Below are 25,848 nucleotides of genomic sequence, written 5' to 3'. Positions count from 1 at the left end.
AAAAAGATTCTCTTTCCAACTACAGCCCAAATACTTTTTTTAGAGTGTGAGTTGATTCCAGCTTTATGACATGGCGCCTGTTCCTTCTAAAAGTCCCATCAGAAGATGCTACACTGTGGTCAGAAAGGGATGGAGATGGTCAGCATCTATTCTTAGGTAGACTTTGGTGTTGGAATCATGCTCCAGTGGTACTAAGGGGTCCAAAGTGTGCTAAGAGAATATCCCTGTGGCAGTTTCCCCCCGACTGAAATCCCACACAAGGACCCCGAAATCTGGGTTTGGTAGGCTTTCGTAGCGCCTGACCAAAATTCAAACAATTAAGCTGAAATGGAACCACCTGGGCCAAGGGAGGGGTCAGGTCATATATGAATGTTGGTTCATGACAGAGAGAGGAGTCTGTGTTTCAGAGCATGTGCTGTCAAATAAAACAACAGGCATTTTTTTCATCCTCACAAACCTCTGGAGTGGTTTTTATTGTTTTGCATTGAACCTGTCGGTCTCACTCCAGAGCGGGGCGTGACAATCCCCCACACCATGACACCACCACCACCAGCCTAAACTATTGATACAAGACAGGATGGATCCATGCTTTGCTGATGTTGATGCCAAATTCTGACCCTACCATCAGAAATGGAGACTCCTCAGACCAGACACGGTTTTTCAATCTTCTGTTGCCCAATTTTGGTCTCTGTAAACCCTAGAGATGGTTGTGGGTAAAAATCCCAGTAGATCAGCAGTTTCTGAAATGCTCAGACCAGTCAGTCTGACACCAGCAACCATGCCACGTTCAATGTCACTTCAATCACCTTTCTTCCTCATTCTGATGCTCGATTTTGAGCTGCAGCAGATCATCTTGACCATGTCTACATGCCTAGATGCTTTGAGTTGCTGTCATGATTGGCTTATTATTAATTTGTAATAACGAGCATTTGGACAGCTGTGCCTAACTGTCCAGTGGCCAGCGGGTGTACATCTGATGTTAGTAATAAACAGATTTTGACCATCTCCAAATTACCACTTTGTGTTGAAAAGTCTCTGAACTTCAAGCCTGTGAAGAACAGATAGATCCGCTGGTGCAGCCAGTCTCCATTTTAAGCAACAGTTTTTCTGTGCAGTTTACAACACTGTTTGTCATCTCTGCAGTGAAAACTACATATATGTTTCATTCTAGATCACAGGATTGATATCTAGATGACAAATTTGCATTTTCACTGTGTACTCTGCTTACTTCTTTAAACATTTTTTTTAACCAGCTGGGTTTAAAAATAAATCTTTTAAATAATATAAAACAATACACATCAAGATACTTTGGAACTGAAATATAGATAAAATTAGACTTTTTGACCTAGAGTTCAACAGAAAAACTGTTTGAAACCAGCCTCAAGTGGTCATTTGGAAATCTGTAACATTTAAATATCTCCTGATAGTTATAAGGTATGGATCTGTTTGCCACTTAATTTTATATCCCACTTTATTTATGCAAAAAACTCAACTTCTTCTGTTGTTGATATCAAGTCTGTGTACAGTTTGTTGCAGCCCTGCTTTGATTACGGAACAAAATCTGAGCAAATCCTGTAAAGTTGCTGCCAGTGAGAACTGGTAACATTGGGAGAAAAGAAATATTTTCTTTAAGCCAGTTGTGAACAAAAAATGTTTAATGAACTAAAGAGTTTTGCACCGGCAAGAGCTCAGGATAAAAGCTCCTACGTAAAAATCATGGAGGGGTCTGACATTTTCATTTTAGCTGCATGTTCACTGTGAGAGACATCATCTAAAAAACACATTGCATTATTTTTTTAAAAAACAATTTATCTGTATGCTACAGTTGCAAATAAGTATTTGAACACCTGAGAAAATCAATATTACTATGTGGTGCAACAGCCTTTGTTTGTGAATCTACAGGTCAAATGTTTCCTGTAGTTTTTACCAGGTTTGCACACACCAGGAGGGTTTTTGGCCCACTCCTCCACACGGATCTTCTCTAGATCAGTCAAGTTTGTGGCCTGAAAACTATGAGCAAACAGGCACTTAATAATAATCACAACAACAATAAAAACACATTCAGAAGATCATCTACGCTGCAGCTTTGTTTGTTTACAACAGAACTCACTATTTCTTCTACTAGCGTCATTATTTCATAGAGCTCTGCGCATGTCCAAGTGATTTATTCTGATGGAAAGTGTGGCGTATGTCAACGTTTGTTATAATCCAATGACGTTTATCTGCACCCATGTACACAGTTCAATTCTAATCAATAACTAATTCAATTCTAATCTGATCTTTGCTCCGATCAAAGACTTTTGAACATGTAACCACAGGTACTGTTAGCCATTTTCAAGAGCTGCTGGCTGATAAACGCAAAAAAAACAAAAACGTTTAGCCTTACAATTCGATGAAACAGCAACAAACACTGCTTCCATTTATTGTTTATGGACGTTTTGACATGACAAAGGCATTTGTGAGGACCTAAATATTTATTTTAGATTCTAAAAACATCCTAATACAATTATTCATTATTAATATGTTGACCCATTTACTTTTATTTTTAGGATTTTTAGGAATAAAAACAGGCAAATGTTTCTCTTTTGTTTTCTTCAATTTTCTAAAAAACTATGTTAATAAAATGATTGATTATCTGATCTGTGTTTTCTTTCTTGTTTGTTTTCTTTTATGATATTAAGAATCCATTGTTTTGCAGAGATATACTTTTAACTTGAGGAGCTTGACGAATGATATTAATAATAGTTGCAGCAGAAAGTCATTGGGGGGTCATGGCAGTTCTTCATAGGTGGGGCATAAGACAAAATAATCAAGAAACACAGCTTTAAAGTAACTCTAAATTATATCAAGCGTTAAAATACATCTAATTTAGTTCATGCATGAATCTAAACACAAACACTTCTTTAATTCATTCATTTATCTTTTTAGTTCTGGCTTTTTATCATTTAATTATTTTTTTTAAAGTATTTATGCCTTTATATCATAAATCTTTAGGAACACGGGTATTTTATATACATGAACACCTAAAAAGATGTTTCCTTCTGTAAACAAATCCTGACATAATTCTGCAGAGGTTTTTTTTCTGTTTTCTGTTCATAAGTGAACTGTGGGTCTGATCAGAAAGAGTTTTTCCTGCTGTCGGTGAACACGGTGAAGGTCAAATGCGTGCTTGTGCTGCAGGATCATGGCTGCTAACATGGGGTCCATGCGCATCCTCATCAAGGGAGGAAAGGTGGTCAACGATGACTTCACCCAGGAAGCAGACGTTTACATCGAGAACGGCATCATTCAGCAGGTGAGCTACATCCACACCACAACCTTTTTCAGCCCAAATGTTGTAGAGAAAAGACACGGGATCCAAAGCAACTCCAGCTATAGGTGTGTTGTCATGGAAAATAGGAACCATCTTATATTGACTGTATGAGAGAACTGGACTGAGTTATTGTGATGTCACTCACACCAAATGACATCAGTTCCAATGCAATTAAGCCAAGTTTGTTGGCTTTTTTTGGGCATCCCTGTCATGTTGGAACCAGGAATTAAGTCAATTTTTTTATGGCAACCACTCTCTCCAATCAGGAGTAAGCTTGATGGAAGGCCACACCCCATCTATTGAAAGCAGGGTTGGAAGAATCTGTCAATCAAAAGTTTCAAATGTTGACCACCTACTTTTATCGAGGGATCTGACTGGTCAGTTTATAACTAAAATTACTTTCACTACAGAAACAAATGTCAAGAAAAAAATGGGGATTATCAAGAAAATGTTAATAAAGATATCAGACCAATAATATTTATTCTGACCAACAGAATGACTGAGTAACAGCAGTTTATTTCTCTATAGAAGTCTATGGGATTTTGGCTTCTTGGAACCAGCAGGTACTTCCTGTCTGGAACGTGAGGGGGGAGGGGTCACTTAGTCCAGTTCTCATATACAGTCAATGGGTGCAATAAATCTTGACCTCAGGATCAAAGGTTCGGGACAAGAAACTATTTCTTTTCAGAGGTTGAGATGGAGCTGAGCAGGAACTTGATGGTGCTGTGGATTCCTCAGATGAGGATCTCACTGACTTTAGAAATGGATGTGCCATTGGGTCATTAGACTCTAACCAGTCTTTTATTAGGAATCTTGGGGTCATTTTAGATTGTCATTTTAAATTTGACAAACAAGTTAGTGCAGTGGTCCAGTCCAGCTTTTATCATCTGAGATTAATCAGTAAAGTGAAGCCATATCTCCCCCATGACACCCTGGAAAGGGTTGTTCATGCATTCATCTTTTCCAGACTGGACTATTGTAACTCCCTTTATTCCGGGATCGACCAGTCTCTCCTCCACCGTCTTCAGCTGGTCCAGAACTCCGCTGCCCGACTTCTAACGGGGACCAGACGGCGTGATCATATCACACCAATACTGCGCTCTCTGCACTGGCTGCCTGTTTCTTATAGAATTGATTTTAAAATCTTACTCTTGGTTTTTAAATGTTTAAATGGTCTGGCACCTCCTTATCTTTCTGAGCTCCTGCAGAGCCATTGTCCTCGTAGAGCTCTGCGATCTGTAGACCAGATGCTCTTAGAGGTTCCAAGGACTCGACTGGTGACCAAGGGGGACAGAGCGTTTTCAGTGGTTGCTCCCAAACTCTGGAATCGTCTCCCCCTGTCTATGAGATCTGCCAGATCCTTAAACGATTTTAAATCTCTGCTAAAAACTCATCTTTTTACATTGGCTTTTAACACCAGAGAGAATGATAATTAGACAGTTTTTTTTTTTTTTTTTTTTTTTTTTTTTTTTGTGTGTTTTCTTTTATTGATGATTTTATTATCATTTTACTGTGTTTCTTTGAATTTTACCTATGGTTTTAGTGTAGTTATACGTGTGCAGCACTTTGGATGTCTGGAAGATGTGAAAGTGCTATACAAATAAAGATTTGATTGATTGATTGATTGATGAGGTGATATGGATGAGGAACTTCAGCAAAGGTTGGAAAGGTCCAAGGGAAGATCCGGTTTGGAGCTAGAAGCAAATGAGAGGATAGTCCAAAATAAAAATGGAGTTCCAAGAGAGACAGGGGAGGAGATCCAAGAGGAGGAATCTGTTGGTCCAAGGCCTCATAGTTGATGCAGAGATAATGATAGGGGTTAATCGGAAACTGATTCCAAAAAGCATTAGAGCAAAAGCTTCACAGAAGCTTCAGCCAGAAAAATCTAACAACTTCCTTTTGGAGTCAGAGAGAAGCAGCCGATGAGAGGATGAGGATGGATTGCAGGAAGAGATGAAGGCAGAGGAAGGAAAGGAGTAAGAACAATTGAAGTGTGAGTGTCGCTCCATCAGCAGGTCTTTTAACATCACCAGTTAACCTGAAGGTGTCTTTGTTTCCAAATCCAGCACCATTATTCTGTCTTCAGATTTCACAGAATCAGTAATGAATATGTCAAAACAAATGAAAACACATCTTAATTAAAGAAAATTAATTGTGAATTGATTTACACTGAACTGATGTGATCAGAGGTCCTGCGGCCCGCTTTCAGTGTCAGGTGCAGCCGTCCAGTGGCAGCTTGTTTTGGGCAGCTTAAACCTTGTGTTATCCTAGGCACTTTAACATTGGGAGTTGGGTCATCTGGACCCCACTAGACAGTGCGCTGAACCTTTTTCCTTCAATGATTTGTGATCTTCACTGGTGTCCATGGATTACATGAAATCTTTCCACCTTTATCCACCTTTGTCATGGTAGGGAGAACACGTCAATGTAAGGGTGGGGTCATCTAAGATAGCACAAGGGTTAACAATGCTGCACATGTTTCCAGAGTTCAAAGATCTGAACTTTGGGGAAAAATTCTCTTCTTGTCAACCAATCAGGAACTCAGCTTTTGCTCGTTACGTGTAGATGATGTAATCAGAGACACAGAAGTAGCGCTGAAAGCCGTCATTCAGCTGCAGCTCCTGCAGTAAGACGGTGAAGCTCACCGTCCTGGGAGAGTCTCAGATGATGTCATGAACCCAGACATGGAGACGTGGTCACTGATGCTTTGTAGAGCTCTTCCAAATAAATAAACCTGATCTCTCAGCATCATTCATATCTCCCATGTATTGTAAATGGGACTTACAGTCAATCCTTCAATGTACCGATAAAACTTTAGACGGTAGCTCCTCCCACACACCCAGAGCAACAGGTTTCAGGTCAAGCGTGGAGCAGAGAATTTGCCGCACGTCAAAAAGGAGGCGGCAGACGCACATTTGGTGTGAATGCAGCATAACTGAATTAAGGTGAATCCATTTGACTAAAGTGCAGTGAACTAATCTGAACTGGACTGGAATGATGAAGACAATGGTACATTCAATCAAGAAGCATGTTTTTGGACTGTGGGAGGAAACCCACACATGCACAAGGAGAACATGCAGACCCCACGCAGAGAGAACCCAGCTGGGATTTGAACCAGGACCTGCTTGCTGTGAGGCAAGAACGCTAATCAATAAAGTATTTCTGATTCTGATAATCGCTGTTTTACTGTACAGCCAAATATTTGCTTTTTTTTACCCTTTTTTTTGCCTTTAGTGACTTATTGATAGGTGGTTCAAAAGCAAAAAGCTGCACATTTGTCAGAGCATGTTTGAAGCAATGAAGGATTAGAAGCATTAAAGAAGAGGCGGTGCCATCATCAAAGGGTGTTTGTGTCACCCGCTGCAGGTCGGAAAGGAGCTCATGATACCCGGCGGGGCTAAGGTGATCGACGCGTCCGGGAAACTGGTGCTGCCGGGCGGGATTGACACCAGCGTGCACCTGCAGCAGACCTTCATGAACGCCAGCATCCAGGACGACTTCTACAACGGGACCAAGGTACTTAGCACCCACACATTTTCCTGCACATGCTTGGATGGATGGCGTGCGTGTGATTGAAGGCATCTGAAGCACAAGGACAGCCGTCACGCTCAGACTCACCGTCGTCTTGGCATTTAGGACAAAAACAAAGACATTTTTGTGCACTTTCTGTTTTCACATCCAAACCCTGTTGCAGGGACCTTCCTCATCTAGATTAGTGAATGAAACCAACGTGGAATTGCTGTCAAACTCCGCCCACCTCCCCTCACTGCCCCGACGACCACCTCTAGCTCTCAGCGTGGAAACGCCTCTCTGTATGAGAGCGCAGGCCCACATGTGATCCCTCAGCCATTGTGTCGTCCCCACGCTGAGCACGCTACCATGGAAACGACTCAATGAAACCCAAAACTGTCGGTCTCTACAATCCCCTCCTGCTTTCTTGAACCACTCCTCCTTTTTTTGGGTACATCTCAGCTTTCTCCTCAGTCTGCAGGCTTGAGGATTCAGGCTGTGGCAGTGTGATATAGCAAACACTGAGTAAAGCAAAATGAGACAATTATATGTAGACAATCATGAGTTTAAAGACGACTTTATTTAGAAAAAAAATGGGTTTTAGTTAGGTAACAACTAGAGAGAACTTTCTCTCTGAACTGATGCTTTTTTAACCCATCGGGACGATCAGCATGTATGTCGCTTGTGCTTCGTTGTGACAAGGCATCGCACCAGTTACAAATAGTCCACATTTTGTTTTAAAAAAAACAATTGAAACAGAAAAAATCAAAAGAATAAAGTACTTAAAGCTTCGAAGTGTGCAAAAACCAACGCACGCCGTGTTAGCCTTCGGCGAAGTGCGTTAATTTCTGAAAATACACACTTTGTCTTCTTGTTTGAAATGCGAGGGGGGAGGTATCCCTCAATCCAAGTCTTATATGCAGCCAGTGGTGGCATCTATCATAGACTACATGAGTTCAATAAACAGACACTAGAGGAGGGGAAGGGGTGATGGAGGAAGGGGTGATGGAGGAAGGGGTGATGGAGGAAAGGGTGATGGAGGAAAGGGTGATGGAGGAAAGGTGTTCCTCCGTAATGTGAGGTGTTGTGAGTGCAGCTGATAGAAGCTGATCAGAGAGCTGTAGCGCTAATCTGTCTGACACTGACAGCCCCCGGCGGAGTCCAGCATACAGAGGCCCTCTCATCCCCTCACATCATTCATGCCTCTCAGCCCCCCCCCCCCCCCCTGCATTCAGTGAATATGTGACACAGTTTTCCTCGACCTTTTCCTTGTCTGTTTTTTTTCATACTGAAATGCCGACACAGATAAACACGCTGGTTCCATCTCTCCTCTGGCCGCCTCCCCCTTTTCCATTGTGTACGGATTATTTCCACAGCAGATCGCATGGGGGGTTTGTTAAAACTCTTGATTTTTTTTATTTTGTTACTATTTATTATTCATTATAAAAATAAATGAGGAATAGGGTTGAGTCAGCTTTGAGTCATCACTCAGGATGATTTTAGTAGCCTGCTTTTATTGACTGAAATTGCCCACTTTGTAAGGCACTAAATGACATGTTTACTGCATAAAAATGACCCTCAAAGAGGTTTTCACTGAAAACTAACTGGGCTGAAAGGACAATTTAATGTTGGTTAAAAGTTACAAAATTATACAGTACGTCAAATTCATTAGGGTAAAAGTAGCTGAAAAAATTGAAAATCATTTATCAATGGAAATCTGATTATACTGGACAAAAGTGTTAATTAATAAAACAGGAGCTATGTTTGATCATCTAAAGCTTTTTGTGTCTCTGTAATCACCAGTTGGAGAAAAAACGAACTTTTTAAAATGTCAATAAATAACAGCTTTTAAATCAGTCCAACTAGTAAAGGATAGGAAAACATTTGCAAAGCATACATTTTATTTTAAAAATATTCTCAAAGTAAATATGAAAGGGAATTAAAAGCTTTGGGACTGATTGAAAAGGTGAACTGAATTGTTAAACCAGTTTACATGCCTTAAAAAATATGATAGCTGGCACTGATTAGAAATAAACAACATAAAATCCCACTCAATCAGAATGGTGTTTTTGGTGTTTTTAACATGTTTTCTCATAATGGAGGTCATTTATAAAGAAAATTAAGCTTAAAACTGCATTTCTGTAAACAGCAGGTTTGCATCAAATTCATAATATTTATTTTCTGCATTTATTTTTTTATTATTTCCTTAATATTAAATCTATTGTTGCTGTGTTGAAATTTTAATTTGTAAAAATAAAAAGTTGAAATGTGCCTTATAGCTTTGAGCTGATCCTGCATTAAGGGAAATCCCATTCTGAGTAAATTTCCTTCAGTAAATCATTTTTGTTTTCTATTCAAGTTGCAGCAGTAAAAAAAGGTCATTTAAATGTAAGCAGAAGGTTTAGTTTTTCTAGATTTCATAATTCCATATTTTTAAAGAAGTTAAATTATTGATGAATCTTTGGTGACAGGATGCAAGAAAATAAAATGTTTGTGTACAGATGGAAAAGAAATAACTTTAACTTTGTATTTTTCATTATTTATTAACTTATCAGCTTTTTTTTCCATGTTTTCCTTTCATTCCCTCCTTTTTTCCAAAGCAAAGACATGCAGTAAAATGTTATTCAAGGGATGGGGCAGAAAGTCCGACCCCCCCCCCCCCCCCCCCCCCCATGGAAACTCATATATTTACATTAAGTGACAGTGATCAATGAGGCTTCTGTTTTCACATAGGGCACTTTCGGAGACGCGTTTTCCTGCTGATGCTGCAGATCATCCTGTCTCGTTGCCATGGTTACAGGAAACCTGAGACACCAGCATCCCCACCCCCATCAGTGACACAATCGGAGCAGATCTTTAAAACCAGACACATTGTATTTAGATTGAGGACTTCGTTTAACAGCAGCAACACTTCTTTATAGATTGTATTTCTAAGTACAATGCTTTTATTTAAGCATTTAGTATACAGCCACGCCTTAAGTTGGTCTTGTGGTTGACACAGTTAAATGAAAAATAAACAATGACTTCATGGTTTCAGTGTGAATAAACAAGATTATTGTTGTTCAGTTCAATAATGGCAGCAGCTCTTATAGAAAATTCATTGTCACCGAACAATCGCTGGCTGTGTTTTCCTACAGCGTTGTTCTTCTTTTCTAATCAGCCCTTTCTTTCTCCTGCCCTTCCTCCTTTCTTCCATCCTCGTCCCTTAGGCGGCTCTGATGGGTGGTACCACCATGGTGATGGCTCTGGTGCTTCCCGAACAACACTGCTCCCTGCTGGACGCCTACGAAAAGTGCCGCGCTCTGGCCGACGCCAAGACGTGCTGCGACTACTCTCTGCACGTCGGGGTGACCTGGTGGGGGCCGAAGGTAGAAGCCTGATTGGGAGTTTTTTTTTTTTCTATGTGTGGAGTGAGTTGTGTGTTGACCTGGATTAAACCCATCAGGAAGTGGGTTAATGCACATGCTCAGTGGGCGCATTATGCAGATCCTATGAGTCTCATTCCGCCCTTCGGCTTGATCATCTGAACTCTGTCGTGGCCGTGTGCACGTGCCTCATCTAACATCATATGAGCTGACAGCCTGACATGATATGATTCAGCTAACAGGGAATTTTTATGGAGGCCATTAAAAAGTATCTTTACATTCTGAACCATAAATATATTTTTTTTTAAATGTTCTGTTTCGAGAAGTGTTTTTGTGAGATCATATTTTTATTATTTTTCCAATAAATTTGACACGCCGGTTTATAGTTTTTGCTTTAGTTTGGTTAAAAGCTTTCCCTTAAAACTAGAGCAAATTATTGGTGAAGCAGTGGTCCCCAACCCCCGGGCCGCGGACCGGTACCAGTCCGTGGGTCATTTGGTACCGGGCCGCACAGAAAGAATAAACAACTTACATGACTTCCGTTTAATTTATTTCGGAATCTGAAAGATGTTTTATTTGGAAAAATTGCCCGATTCTCTGTTCCATCCGTCTATGTCACTCGTGCTTTTTTCGCTCATGTGATAAGTTACCTCTAAAATAAAGCCCAGGAGCTCGCAAAATGAGTAAATAACAAACGTCTTTGGAAAGTTTATTTGCTAAGGGGAAAAGGCCTAGCCAGGAGACAAAGAGGAGCCTTCCACTTCCAAAAAATTAAGCTACATTTGATTGACAGATCTTCTTTTTTTCACCATGAGTGTGGGAGGGGGATAGGATGATCAGACCCTTTGTGATGTACTATGACCTGCCTGCCAAAATAAAAGCTTAAAGTTCGCATTGCTATGTCTCTGTTCCTCCCTCATCGTAGCTTTCTTACAAAAATTGTCCGCCACATCTTTAAAGACCGGTCCGTCTAAACTTAGGATGACGTCATACCGGTCCACGGCGTTAAAATGTTGGGGACCACCGTTCTAAAGAACATCATTTGTGACCGTTTGAAGAGCAGATGAATCGTGAAAATATATGAGAGCACAGAATAAGAGGTGGATGTTGTGGAGCAGCAAGGATCAGTGAGGAGGACGTGAGGAAAAAGAGGATGAAGAGTGGAGAGGCAGTTGGTTCTGACAACCGAACTGTGGATGTTTGGAAGAAGGGAGCAGATTCTGACTGTTTACCAAGTTCTCTGAGAGTGAGAAAACGTCTGAGGAGAATAGAAGCGCTCTGGTGTCCGTTTTTAGGTAGAAGGTAGCAAAAGTGTAAAAACCACAGAGGAAGAAATCTGATGGGTCACTCAATGAAGTTAGGGAAAGGGAAGTAAAAGCTAGACTGAGGTCAGAAATGACTATTTATGAGCAGCAGTTTGGATTCATGCAGAGAAAGAGAACGACAGATGCAAATTTTGCTTTGAGGAAGTTTCTGAAGGAGAACAGAGAAGGGAATTTGTAGATCTAGAGAAAGTCAATGAAAGGAGAGGAGAGGAGAGGAGATGAGGTGACAGAAAAGAATGTTGGAGTTGTTCAGGACATGAATGAGAGCTGGAAGTCAGAGGTGAGATGTTCTGTAGGTGTAACAGAGGAGGTGGGACTACCCCCGAGGATCAGTTCCTCCTGTGGTGATGGGCTGACAGATGAGGTTCGTTTATACTTTATTTTTCCCACAATGTGGAAATTCTTCTCCGCATTTGACCCATCCGGGGAGCGGGAATAACGCTACTGGGTTAAGGGTCCTTAGGTAAGACCCTCACTGAGTGATGTTAATTGCTCGCCATTGATGTGGTAATTGCCCCCAGTGCCATTGCTCATTCCCCTCCGGGAATCGAACCCTGGATTCCTGCATGGTAGCCTCTCACCTTACCAACCGAGCTACCCAGCTGTTAGACAGGAATGTCTGTGATGACGCTGTGACCTGTAGTGAGAGCAGGCAGCAGTTGGAGGAACAAACAGGAGAGGTGGAGGTTTGCTCTGCTAAGGAGAAGAATGAAGGTCAGCTGCAGGAAGACGAGACTGTAGACGACATGGCGTCTGACATCAGTGGCTGGAAGAAATTGATCCTTAACCTAACCACAACCCAAAAGTGTTCAGAACTGTAGTAAAATTGTTATTGCAGCTTAAAACGGGAAAACCCGTAACTGTTAGGGTCGCAAGTATTTTCTGAGCGATACAGTGGTACTTCCAGTTCGGTTTGAGATCTTCAGGTTCTGGACATTGATGTCTGCAGCCAGGTCTTCCTGAAGTCAGAGTATCTGTGTGTAAATGAGAAGAAGTCAAGTGAGATTTGGGAGCAGAGGTGGAGAGGAGGGAGGACTTAAGAACAGCCCAGGTCAGCAGTGTTGGAACGAGATGAAGAGGCGTGTACAAGCACAGTAGGACAGGGCGCGGATCCTTGTTAAAATCCATTATTTACTTATTGATTTTGGTCTTACCTAGAAAGGAATATAAAAAAAAAGAATTGTATTTTCACCAATAGTTTTAGAGCAATTGTTTTGTAATAACTTTTTATATTAAAACTTGAAATGTGTTTCATTAAAAATATACCGTACAACTTGTGACAATGCATGGACGTTGTGTTAAAAATGTATCACTGTGCAGATCTCCTATGTACTTGTTTTGACTGTAAAAAAGGAATTTTGTGACTGTAAATTTTAGAAAGTAAATACCTGACGCTGCTTACGAAGCTGATGTTTTGGTATCACCTGTGTGTCAGTCTACATCTGTAAACTATCCATAAAATAATGATGTTTGAACAGGTTCATAATGAGATGGAGACCCTGGTCCGGGAGCATGGAGTGAACTCCTTTCAGATGTATATGGCCTACAAAGACATGATGATGCTGCGTGATTCCGAGCTCTATCAGACGCTGCAGACATGCAAGGACATCGGCGCCATCGCTCGAGTCCACGCGGAGAACGGAGAGCTGGTGGCAGAGGTGTGCAGCAGAGACGCACTTTTATTCAGCAGGACGGACGTTTAGCGCCAATGGTTGGCAAAATCAAAATCTTGCTGTCTAATATTTATTAGAACCAAGCCAAATTTCAAAGAGAAGCTTGCTTTAGCCGACAATAGCTCATAGAAATTGCTGGGTTAACTGTCCAAGATTTGCCCCCCACCTTTGCTGTTCAGTAGCTAGATAGGCTCCAGCATCCCTGAATGGTAATAAAGCAATATCTGGAAATGTGGCATAAAATAATTCAGAGGAAGCAAAGTGCAGAAGCTGGCTAATGCTAAACATTTTTGATTTGATTTGATTTTTTGATTTGATTTGATTTGAAATGGTTTATTTTAAGCAATCAAATAAGAATAATACTCAAAAACAATACAATCATCAGTTATACATTCATGCAATGACAAATCAAACTTAGGATAATTAGACATATTAATAAATATTGCTTGAAAGGGAGTGGAAGGAAGCGAACTTATATAATCCCACCCCGTTATACCGTAAACCATTATACTACATGATTTATCATAACTTTTATCAGACAGTATTAAGAATCTTGAAGTATCAGTAAAGCACATGACAAAGATTAAGTACTTAAATTATTATGTAAAAAATAACAATATCAGAAATCAACATGGCAAATGCAGATCAGTTAGCTAAAATATATGCAGATTATGTTACTTATAAAAGTCATGTATGTGATTAATAAAAATAATGCTATATCAGCAAAATAGACATAAAACTGTTTCAAAAATCTTCATAGCAAAAATTGATCAAGTATCAAAAGTTAAAATATGTGCAAAATTATGTTACACTAGGAAAAATCATGAATTAATTTTTCCATTTTTGGAGCAAGTGAAGTAATATCATTAGAAATCAATCAATTTAGCCATTTTAAATAATTGATTAAGCATTTTTTAATAATAAGGTAATGCTGTGAAATAAATAAAAAAGGGTCTATATTCTGTCAAATGAACAAGTTTGGTATTCCTTCTTCTGCTGATTAACAGCCGTTCTTCTGGAAACAGAGTTTATAGTTCTTGTTATGTCTGCAGACATTAGATTAAGGTCCAATATCCTTCTTCAGCTTGAACACTACTGACATTACTGAACTTGTAAATATTTCAGAGTTGTTCAAACCAGTGTTGTATTAGAAATATGACTTTGCCACTCACATAACGTCACCTTTTACAAATTAAGGTTGACGTAAATTCCCAAACCAAAAATTTACATATTTTCACGAATTCTTCAACATCTGGTCTTTACATCAGTTCATAAAAATAGGTCTTTTGGAGAAATCAACGTCCATCTATCCCTGCAGGGAGGGTTTTTTTGTGTTGTGGGTGTATCACCTGCCTCTTTTAATGGGCCTTACTAAATATCATGGGTAGCCTAAATGGGCTATAAAATATGGACTAAAATATTGGCATTTTTTGATATTTTCATATTTTATTACCTTTTTACATAAAATTTGGAAGAATTTGAGATTTTAATTTGGTACACAAATATGATATTCTCACAGGTAAAGATTCCCCCCAACTGCTTATAACAAAGCATTAAACCGTGCTGATAATACAGGTGTAGAAAACCTAAAGGTTTTATAAATTGATATTTATAGATTGAGTTTTCAACATTTACAATTCTGTAGATTCAGTTGTTGCCATTGTGTACTACTACAGTATTGCTAAGACAACTCCACAAACTGAGACAAATCTGGGTTTAGTCTGAAGAAAAAGTTCTCCAAAAAATATGTTCTAGAATGAACATGACAGTTTTTTTTATTTTGGCTATAAACATTAGAATCACAATTAAAACACCACTGGGAACGATTTGAGAATAGATCAGAAGATGAGCAGAAAGCAACTTTAAGTTTTGTTCTTTCATGTTTATCTCCTTTCAGTATTTTATTAAGAATCAACATTATCTTCTTTTCTTTTTAGGGGGCCAAAGAAGCTCTGGATTTAGGCATAAGCGGACCAGAGGGAATAGAGATCAGTCGACCAGAAGAGGTATCTTTACTGCTCAGTTCATGACCTATGAATATTGATTTAAAATACTACAGGAAGTACATTAACATTTTTTTTCTTACTTTACCTCAGCTTGAATCTGAAGCCACACACAGAGCCATCACCATCGCCAACCGGGTAAACAACGACCAAATGCTAACACTCTGTCTGAAGCTATGTACAAGCAGAGAAACTAACTGGTTACTGGTTTATGTCTGACTCCAGGCCCGCTGTCCCATCTACCTTGTGAATGTCTCCAGTGTGTCTGCTGGAGACATGGTTGCTGCTGCTAAGATGCAAGGTGGACAGCTTTTATGTGCAGAAAAAAAAAGTATCAAGGTTTGCAAAAACGTTATAAACTGTCTTCTGTTGTGTCCAGATAAGGTAGTCTATGCTGAGACCACAGTGGCTCATGCAGTGCTCAGTGGGATGCAGTATTACCACCAGGACTGGGCTCATTCTGCCGCCCATGTCATCGTCCCTCCTCTCCGCCTCGACCCAAACACCCCCGGCTACCTCATGGGCCTGCTGGCAAAGTATGTCTGCTGCATCCGTGTCAGAATCCTGAACTCAAATGTTTTACAAACACATCTCATTTGTTTCCAGTGACACGCTTAGCGTTGTGGCATCAGAGCACCGTCCCTTTAACACCAAGCAGAGGGCTCTGGGCAAAGAGGATTTTACAAAGATCCCTCATGGAGTGGCTGGAGTCCAGGACAGGATGAGTGTCATTTGGGAGAGGGGAGTGGTACGTGCACACACACACTCACAACCCTCAAAATTGTTTGATTTTAGTGTCATTTGAAAAGATTTCAGGGTTTTCTTCATGTTTTTGCACAGAAGCATAGAGTTAATAAAAATGGGTCATTAAATTGGGCCATTATTAGTCCCTGTGGACATTTTGTAACAATTTTAGCACAAACGGATTAGAAATATGAAATTAAAAAAGCACACAATTTAAAATATCTCAAACAGCTTTTGCATCTTTTACAATTAGAGACCCTTGGAAATGTGTTTGCTGTGTGACTTTCTTCATTTTAACAAAAACAAATAATATTAAAACAAGCACATAACCTAAAAATAGAGCCCCCCCCCCCCCCCCATCCTTTCGACCCCACCCCTTCACTGGTGGTGAAACACTGGGAAACAGGCTGAGCTCAAAAGAATTTGGTTGGTGGAAACGTTAATAGTTGGGACATCTTCCTCTGTGAAAAGCTGCATAGACAGCGGATGAGGCATCACAGGCGGGGCAGGCGGGGGCCCAGCAACACCACAGCAAGGCAGCGATGCTGGTCCTCTTCTAGAGCTACAGCGGCTGAACAACTCATGCTCACGAACTCATGCTCTGAACATAACCTGGTCTGGACCAGGTTTAGTTGAAGGTTGTTTTCAGAGAGGTGAAGCAGCATGGCGTGTCCATTTGAAGATGATTTAGTGGATGAAGAAGCTCAGATAATACTTCTTCCACCATGAGAGGGTGATAAGACCACATATGGATGTTTGAAGGATAAACTTTTTTACTTTAATCTAACTTAATTATTTTTTTTCAGTTAAGATAAATCATTTTTTTTGTTGTCATTTTAAAAATAACATGTAGTTTTCAGACAGTTATTTTACTTTCATTCAAATTAATTCATTTAAGTAGGTATAACAATCCCTTGCACCACAAGGGATTGTGGGATACCATTCCCTTTGCCTGTCTAGACGGATTTGGGTTTAAGTGTGGGTTTTTGACCAAATGTGTCTAGTTGTTTAGCTGTTTTACTGTATTTTGCCGAGTTATTTTATCCTACTTTGCTTAAGTTTCTGCACCATGAGTGAGAGGGAGGGAGAGGATGATGAGTTTATGTAGCAAGCCTACAGTCAAATGCTGTAAAGGCAATGTTAGAAAATTCCTAAATGAACGTATGCATGTAGTGCATATTGTTTTGTTCTTTTTATTGTTATAAAAATGAGTATATCTGCCGGCTCAAATTTAGACATATGAGAGTTCAAGAATTATAATTCATTAAGATGGAAAACATATTAATTCAATTGGAGTAATATGACATTTAGTTAGACAAATACATCAATTTGAGTTGTATAAACAATTATTGAGTTTTATAGACGTAAGAAATTAGGTTGAATACATTTAACTCAATTATTTGTTACCAATAGAAGTAATTCATTTATGTTGGCAAAATTGGATAAGTTATATATATATATATGCGTCACAAGGAAAATGGAAATAATATCAGAAACTCGTGCGTTTACTTTGTCTGTTCTTCTACTACAAGCAGAAATCTTTCTTTTGATGATGCAGCCGTATTACTTTTTTGATGGTCTTATAATCTTCATACGCCGTCATTAAAATCTCCAACTCAGTCTCACTGAAGTATAGCGCTCTCTTGTTTTGTTTCCATGGTGACTCCGGAAATCGGCGATCCATTGAGAATGTCCTTATGTACACGCCGTGCACGTGCATTAACCCAGGGTTACCAAGTCGTATCCGGTCTTTTGGAACCGACATACCCAGAGTAAGCAAGTTCAGCCGGATTTCAGCCAGAGTTCAGGTTTAAAGTCAGGGAAGTTTAAACATGCTTCCTGGAATACCCCCCTGGGGTTTCAAACTCTAATTACCCAGGGGCCTCTGGATGCAGAGTTTGGGTAAGGCTGGGCCACATCGTGGATTAAAAAATATTAAAACAATCCTCAAACGTCTTTATTAACATTTTAGATTTTTCTTTTGAACATGAAGCGTCCTAAACATGAAGGAAACACTGAACAAAGACTGAACGTGGATTTTCTTGCCTACTTTCTTCTACCAGAGACTTGGCAGTGCCTCTCCTCACATTTCTAAGCCACTTATGACTTGAGAAAAAAAGGAATTGAGATCCCAAATACTGCTTGAAGATCATAGTCAGTAAATCTGGGGAAAAGCTGGGAGATAATTCTCTCAAAGATTGTCCAAGCTTGCTTACTTTTCCACCCACCTTCCTCAGGTTTGCATTGAGGTCAGTGTTGCAGGTCAATGAGCTTCATCTAAAGCACAGGAGGAACATCTTGCACATCAAGGTGAAGGGTTCTGGGACTTGGAGCGCTAAAGAGCCGACAGCTGTTGGGCTGTTAATTACATGCCGTGCTGTTGTTGCAAATGTGAATTGCATGAAGCCGGTGTTGCTTCAAATTCACAGAACTCTTTAATTTTGAAAGGGTAAGGGAAGTTTGTTTTCACACTTCCCGCACAGTTATGCTCGGGACGGAGGTACAGGAGTGTGAAGTGCAGGACCACCAGACTCACAAGCTCTTTCTCCCCCTCTGCCATCAGTCTCCTTAACAGCTGACGGGAGTCTGGAACAACAAACTGCACCTCTGCACATCTTCATTGTTTATAATTGTTGTTCTTGCACATTTCCCTCATGTAAGTCTCCTTCCCCAATTAAATGGCTGCTTGACTTGGGCCGTGTGAATTTTTACAAGACAGCAAACATTCATTCTGGAATGATAGCATGTTGCTGCTTTGGTGTGAATTGGGGCTTAGCCTAGCATCAATCCATCAGCCCCATTGAGGGATGGTTGTGAAGCTGGCTGAGTGGGTCCACTCCCCTTGTGGACCACAATAATATTATTATGTCATATCAAAGGTTAGATAGATAGATAGATGACTTTGTTAATCCCACTATGGAGAAATTTCATTTTTCTGTGGCAGCAAAAACGACATTCAGAAATAATCTATATAATTTCCCATCAAAAAAAGGACATCAAAAATGACATTCATATTAAAGTATTAAAAATTATTATGACAATTATCATGAAAAATATTATTAAAAATACTATTAAAATTATTATCAAAAATGACATTCGTATTAAATAAATAAATAATAAATAAATACAGCTGCGAAAGTTTAGAAAACATGTGATCACCTGCAAAACATGTGATCAACTGTAAATAACATTTTTTTTTATACAAAAATAAGTAAGTGATAAAGTACACACCAAAATAAACAACCGTTCAGGAACAAAAAAACAATTGAAAAACAGCAACAACTGCTACAAAAGTAAATGAGCACCAAAAGGAACGTTCTGCAGGTCATTCTTAGCCCACGGGCCATGCATTGGTACCCAAACCTCTTCATTGTGAGCTACTGTCCTGCTTGTTTTGCAGCTAACCCTGCTCTAATATTTACTGCTCACCTGGATCAAGTGTGTTCAGACAATCAGAAACTGGGATCACTCAGTCCAGCTATTCAGTAATTACTGAAGCAGGGTTAGCTGGAAAACAAGTACGGCAGTGTTTTACGTGGATCAGGGTTGGTGATGCCTAGATCAACAATCTACTCCCTTAACATAACAATTTGTATCATATCTGATACATGCATTTCTGAGACCTTTATCTCAGCATGATCCAAACTTTCCATACCAATCCATTGGATATAAGTTGGTCCATGTTTTCTGTACTGTAGTTCATCATCATTCCACTAGGGGCAGTAGAGGAGCTTTTCCTGCTCATTTCAAAATGGCTGCCTTCGTGAAATTTCAAAAACCCTTTTTGGCGGGAAAGTTGTGCTAATTATCTCAACGTTATGATGAGAATAACTCATCTATTGTTATTCATTTTCGTAAATGACTTCTTGTTGCATAAAGATAATTCAAATTTGTTGATGTCAATTCTTCACAGTTACACCATGTTACAAATGTGTGGATCAAATTTGAGACAGTGGCTAAGTAAGGGAATTTTTTTCCATCTTAAATTAACATTGTTGTGAGCAAAAACTTACCAACTCACCCAATGCATCATAATTTACACTATCTGTAACTCATAAGAATAGGATAATGCAAAATTGCAAAAACGGGTTTAAAAAACATCTTAGTTCCAAATAAAATGTCATCTTCTGTTAATTTTTTGATACAGTGGTCTTAACAGGGTAAATCCCACAGAACCAGCTCAGGGTCTAACTGTTGTTCTAAATTCAAAATGGCACTGATGTTTGTGTTTCTATGTTTGTATTTTGTCTGTAGGTTACAGGAAAGATGGATGAGAACCGTTTTGTGGCCGTAACAAGCTCCAACGCAGCAAAGATCTACAACATGTACCCGCGCAAAGGCCGCATCATCCCCGGGGCGGATGCTGATGTAGTGGTCTGGGACCCCGATGCAACAAAGTGTGCAGTTACACCTAAACTCAAACCCTGGATTATAAATGCACAACCTTCTCATGCGATCCATTGTCTACATGCAGGACAATCTCTGTGACCACTCAAGTTCAAGGTGGTGACTTCAACCTGTACGAGGGGATGCGCTGCCACGGAGTTCCCCTGGTCACCATCAGCCGGGGGCGTTTGGTGTGTGAGAACAGCATGTTCATGTGCGCAGAGGGATCCGGAAAGTTTTACCCGTTGCACACTTTTCCTGACTACCTCTACAAGAAGATGGTCCAGAGAGAGAAGGTGAGGCCGCTGTCCTTACCTGTTTCTGGTCAGTCTTTGAAGAGCGAACGCTGAAATTGTTCTGGCAGGACTGCAGCACAGTCCCCTGCTGTGTCAGCTGAACTCCTCCAAACACACCCACCATGCTGTATCGAGCTGCTGTGAGCTGACAGTCTGCATAAAGAATTCAACTCTTGACTCTTTTGTTGGGGTTAAGACCCTAAACCCTGTTTATCAGGACGTGGAGCTGCAGTTCTATTTTTATGAGGCAAGAATATTTTCTTAACTCTATTATCCGTACAACATGTAACTTGTCTTTGCCTCAAAGTTTGACAGGTGACTCTTTATTCACAATCATCTGTTTTTCCATGCATTACTAGTTTTACGTCCAAAACTTGTCAAAATTGGAGCTAATTTGGACTAAATCTGGATTAAATTTAAAAAAAATTGTGACTCCTCTTCTAAGATTTGTTGACATTTCAAACTACATGGTTAACAAATCCTTGTAACTTTCTGATAAATTTTCTACTATTTTCAATCTTTGTTCTTTTCTTCGTGCGTCTCAGACTCAGTCTTACAAAGGGGTTGCCAGGGATCCCTATTCTGGTGATGTAGCCAAGGTTGCAAACACAATTAAAAGGGAGCTTGGCTTGGGACCCATTGATGGAGAGTCGTCCAACAAAGCTTCTGCTCGCATACACCAGGGAGTCAGAGATCTACACGAGTCGTCCTTCAGCCTCTCGGGTATTGTAGTAAAAAGCCATCAGGACTAATCCATTCTTTGTGTATTAATCTGTTGCAGTTCGAAAACATTTTCCTGTCTTCTCCTCTAGGCTCTCAGGTTGACGACCACATCCCGAAAAGGTCCTCAGCTCGGATCCTGGCCCCTCCCGGTGGCCGATCCAGTGGTATCTGGTAATCTTTGGTGCCGGAGCTTCAACCATCTAGTGTTTCTTAGGTTCTGAACAACCAAGAAAAACTGCACTGCTTTTTTAACCACAGGAGTAGAATCAAACTGGAATTAAGATCGAATTTGTGTGTTATTTGGGTGAACTCAAGGGCTACAGGAAATTTTAATCTCTTGATAAATTCAAGAGCTCGTCATCATCACGCTCTTGGGAAGAAGAGCAACCCAACCTGTGAGAGACAGAAACCAGTACAGTTTTTGATGGTTCAAACTGAAGTGATGTCGACTGGATTATTTAAAAAAAAAATGGTGAAACTGTAATTTCTTGCAAACTTTTCACACACCGACATGCGGTACACCGTAGCTTTAGCCTCATAGGAAGATGTGTGCGGGCTCTGTGATCAAACTTCCTGCTGCTCCATTTACCGTGTTTTTGTCCTTGGTGGACCAACTCAGCCTTGTGGTGATGAAATCCAAATGCTTCAAACACCGTCGGATCTTGTAGAACACACCGCTAATCCTCACACTTTCACTGGAATCCAAAATAAACAAGTGCACTGCAGATTTTTTGGGCTGGTTATTGTTTCAGAATAGATAAATGCTAATACCCGTCAACAAATTTCAGCGTTTACTTCTGGAAGGTAAAGTGGGGATGAAAAAAGGATCTATGTACTGAGAGGTAGCATAGCACCCCCAACACATCTGACATATTTTGGAAATTCTAAAAAAAATGTTTAAAAGATGTGGGAAACTGATTACCATCAAGTTGTACGTGAAAGATGTTTATAGACTGTACTCTAAGGACTTTATCAGACCAGGATAAGACTGGGAAATTCCTCCAGTTCAATTCCCAATAAACGTTACAGCTTCATTTGCTTTGATTATCTTTTTGTTATTAGTTTAATCAGCTACTTCATTGGGCTAGCATAACCTGGAATGAGCATTAAAGACTTGCAACTTCCTGATTCTCCTCATTACCTTTGGACATTTTCCAACTTTTGCTATAAATCTTTTTATTTTCTCACTATGCACATTTTGTCAGCAAAATACTGAACAAAAACAGATGGCTTATACTAACAGTATTCTTTCTGCTTTCCTTCTGTTTCGTTTGTTGGACCCACCAACCAAGCCAGGCGCAGTTCCCCCTAGAACCACTAGGGGCTGGTGTAGTTCTGTACCACTGAAATGGGCACAGTTTCAGTTGAATTTAAATTGTTCTTTTTTTCTGTTGTTAGACTTTACTGACTGAATTTTTATAAACTACTTTTTATGTTTTTCACACAACCTTTGATTGACAGGTGGTCATAAAGCGCTCAGCTTTCGAATTGCCTCTGTGGGCTTGTTCAAAAAGTTCTTCCACTTGCTTGTCATGCCCATTTGCTCAGTTTCTAACATTGACAGTAAAATAAGAACTGGATCGAACAGCCCCACCCCCTCGTGTTACAAACAGGAAGTACCCGCTCATCCCAAAAATCTAAAATCCCATAGACTTCTATAGACAAATAAACAGCTATTACTCAGTCATTCTATTGGTCAGAATAAACAGTCTTGCTCTGCGACCTGTTATTAACATGTTCTTGTTAATCCTCATTTTTTTCGTTATATTTTTGTTGTAGCACAAGTTAAACAAGTAATAAACTGACCAGTCAAGACAAGACGCCTCAATAAAAGTAGGTAGCTCCTAAGGCCGCTATCAGTGGTGGGGGTGTGGCCTTCTAACATGCTCACTACTGATTCGAGATAGAAAATGTAGACTGACCAATCACGACTTACTGAGGACGTCTGGTTCCAACATTCTGAAGGACATATGGCAGGAAAACGGCAATTGAGTTGACTTTATTTGATTGGAACCAGAAGCAAGGCATCTTCTATGGGTGACGTCCAGTTACATATCATACTGTCAATGGTTCTGAAACAGCATGGGGTTTGGTGACATCACAAGACAAGTGGTCACGTGATCACGCATTCTGTCCTCTTCTTTTGACCTTATGGCTCACTTTCTGATTCAGGCTGTAGACGAACCACTCTAGGAATGACCTGCAAAGGAAATGAGATTAACATTTGACCAGGGCCCCCCCCTCGTTCGGTCTGCATCGGAGTTTTACACTTGCTGTAATAAACAAGCCTTCCTCAGCGATCAAATCTCCATCTGGACCGAACGCTGCCTTCTAAAATGACACAGGAACTAGATAATCTGTTAAAAGATGAGCATTAACTGCCTTCATTGATAAATACGTGAGGCCTCACTGTGAACAAAAGATGGCTGTGTTTCTGTGTGGTCTGAAAAGTGAAACCGACTGTTGTTAAAGCACCAAGATTGAGCTGCACAGGTAGACAAGAAAACACAGATCCTTTCATTCCTGCCTACCAGTATTATATTTATTCATGACCTTTGTGTCCTGGTACTCTATATCCTTTGGGTGTTTTCTTGAAAGAATATACAGTATGTGCCAATGGGAATCCTCTGTGCCACACTTTCACCAATGCATGAAGGGCACCAAGCAGAGGAGAAGGCCACAGGTTCATAAAAACTGGTGCTGTTTTTCTAGAATTACATTGATGTTATTTCATTGTGGGACGGTTTTGTTGTTGCATTGAAGGCACTGTAACTCCTCAGTGGCTGTGTGTGTTTGTGGATTCTTGTTGTGTTGGACAGTGAACCTGTTGAATCTGTAAGTGGCTGCTTGTTTCTTACCACAATAACCGCAAATAAAAAAAATTGCAAAAGCAGAATATTTGTTGAGTCCATTTTTCTGCACTATATAATTACTTAACACCAGTAGAAAGGTTTTTGGGTAAAATACCTTTTGTAAATGATGACATCTGGCTGCCTGGGTCTCCCTGTGCCTTGAAAATACCGAGTTGTGTCAGGAAGTTGAACAACATCTAATTACATTAGAAAAGGCTTTTTTTCTCATTTGAATTAAGCATTTTAAAGAAAAATCTCTAAAAGGGGAAATGTTGCTTTTCCTTTGCCTTATTCATGACTTGTGCTCATTGACTCAAAGCCATTGATAGTCTACGAGAACTGGAGTGAGTGAGTGTGACATCACCCATTGAAAATGGTTTACCTCTGGCTCCAACCATCCAACTCCTTTTCATTTATTTTTTTGCCAAAAGGTCTCGCCGTTTGCCAGGCCACAGTTGAAAATAATCTTAATCTGTATTGCCTGGATAAATAAAGATTAAAATATCCATTTATCCATTTTCGTAACCCTTGTGCCATCCAAGGCACTTTAACGTTGGGTCATCTAGACCCACTAGCCCTTGTGCTATCCTAGGCACTTTACCATTGGGAGTTGGGTCATCTAGACCCACTAGACAGTGCTCTGAACCTTTTTTCTTCAATGATTTGTGATCTTCACTGGTGTCCATGGATTACATGAAATCTTTCCACCTTTATCCACCTTTTTCATGGTAGGGAGAACACGTCAGTGTGAGGGTGGGGTCATCTAAGATAGCACAAGGGTTAACCCGCTATACCCCTTTCAGGGTCATGGGGGTGTCAGAGCCTGTCCTGGCTACTGTTGGGCAAAGGCAGGATACACCCTAGAGAGGTCGCAATCACTTGCATAAACTCTCACATATACACAGCTAGAGACAATTTAGAAGAACCAATTAACGATGAAGCATGTTTTTGGACTGTGTCAGGAAGCCTGGGTAGCCAGAAAGAGCCCACTGAAGCATTGACAACAAGCAAATTCCATGCAGAAAGGTCCCAGCCAGGATATGAACCAGAGCATTGTCATTGTGAGGTGAGAGTGGTAACCTCTGCACCACCGTGCAACCCCAGGCTCCAGCTAAATAAAATCAATTCAGTCGCAATATTTTTCGCAATATGGATGTTGCCATGTTGGAACCAGACGACATGAGTAAGCAGTCTTTATTCACGTGTTTTAGTTTTGTTTATTTTACAGGGGCAGTGCATGTCGAAGCATTGCTGCAACGCGCCAGAATTACACCCATGGCTATTTTCCATCAGTAGTCCCCGGACATTTGTTAAAAATTGTCAACTTAAGAGCCCCAAAACATCAATTACATACATTAATGAAAAATGCAACGAAAATACAAATCAATGCTAATTTATAAATCCTATTTTTAAACATGATTATCATTTCTTTTTCTTCAGCCAGAGAGCCATAATGGAGGGATAAAAGAGTCACAGATGGCTGTGGAGCCCTATTGCAGAACCCTAAGTGCTTAACTTGTAACTTGTAATCCTTTTTTGTTTTATTTGCTTAAATTTTGATTAATTTATACATTTTTCCCTTGTGCTATCTTAGGCACTTTAACATTGGGAGTTGGGTCATCTAGACCCACTAGACAGTGCTCTGAACCTTTTTTCTT

The 25,848-nt window shown here is 40.1% G+C and overlaps 1 protein-coding gene across 1 annotated transcript in view; it reads left to right on the top strand.

The window, feature by feature from the left end:
* The window catches only part of LOC101174151 (dihydropyrimidinase-related protein 5), a 37,919-nt gene extending 13,688 nt beyond the window's left edge, over window positions 1-24,231 (top strand). The window contains exons 2-14 of the mRNA XM_004083787.4: window positions 3,181-3,295; window positions 6,680-6,829; window positions 10,033-10,191; window positions 12,992-13,171; window positions 15,124-15,192; window positions 15,283-15,327; window positions 15,415-15,490; window positions 15,569-15,725; window positions 15,796-15,937; window positions 20,188-20,330; window positions 20,408-20,615; window positions 21,161-21,338; window positions 21,428-24,231. Coding sequence (XP_004083835.1) covers window positions 3,185-3,295; window positions 6,680-6,829; window positions 10,033-10,191; window positions 12,992-13,171; window positions 15,124-15,192; window positions 15,283-15,327; window positions 15,415-15,490; window positions 15,569-15,725; window positions 15,796-15,937; window positions 20,188-20,330; window positions 20,408-20,615; window positions 21,161-21,338; window positions 21,428-21,513 — 1,704 coding nt within the window. The 5' untranslated portion in view covers window positions 3,181-3,184 and the 3' untranslated portion in view covers window positions 21,514-24,231. The remainder of the gene's footprint in view (window positions 1-3,180; window positions 3,296-6,679; window positions 6,830-10,032; window positions 10,192-12,991; window positions 13,172-15,123; window positions 15,193-15,282; window positions 15,328-15,414; window positions 15,491-15,568; window positions 15,726-15,795; window positions 15,938-20,187; window positions 20,331-20,407; window positions 20,616-21,160; window positions 21,339-21,427) is intronic.
* Window positions 24,232-25,848: the final 1,617 nt, after the last annotated feature.

The sequence above is a fragment of the Oryzias latipes genome, chromosome 24, assembly GCF_053564925.1.
Source record: "Oryzias latipes strain Hd-rR chromosome 24, Olatipes_Hd-rR_3.1".
Taxonomy (NCBI): Eukaryota; Metazoa; Chordata; class Actinopteri; order Beloniformes; family Adrianichthyidae; genus Oryzias; species Oryzias latipes.
The sequence above is the reverse complement of the archived record's forward strand: the minus strand, read 5'-3'. Positions and strand labels throughout refer to the sequence as shown.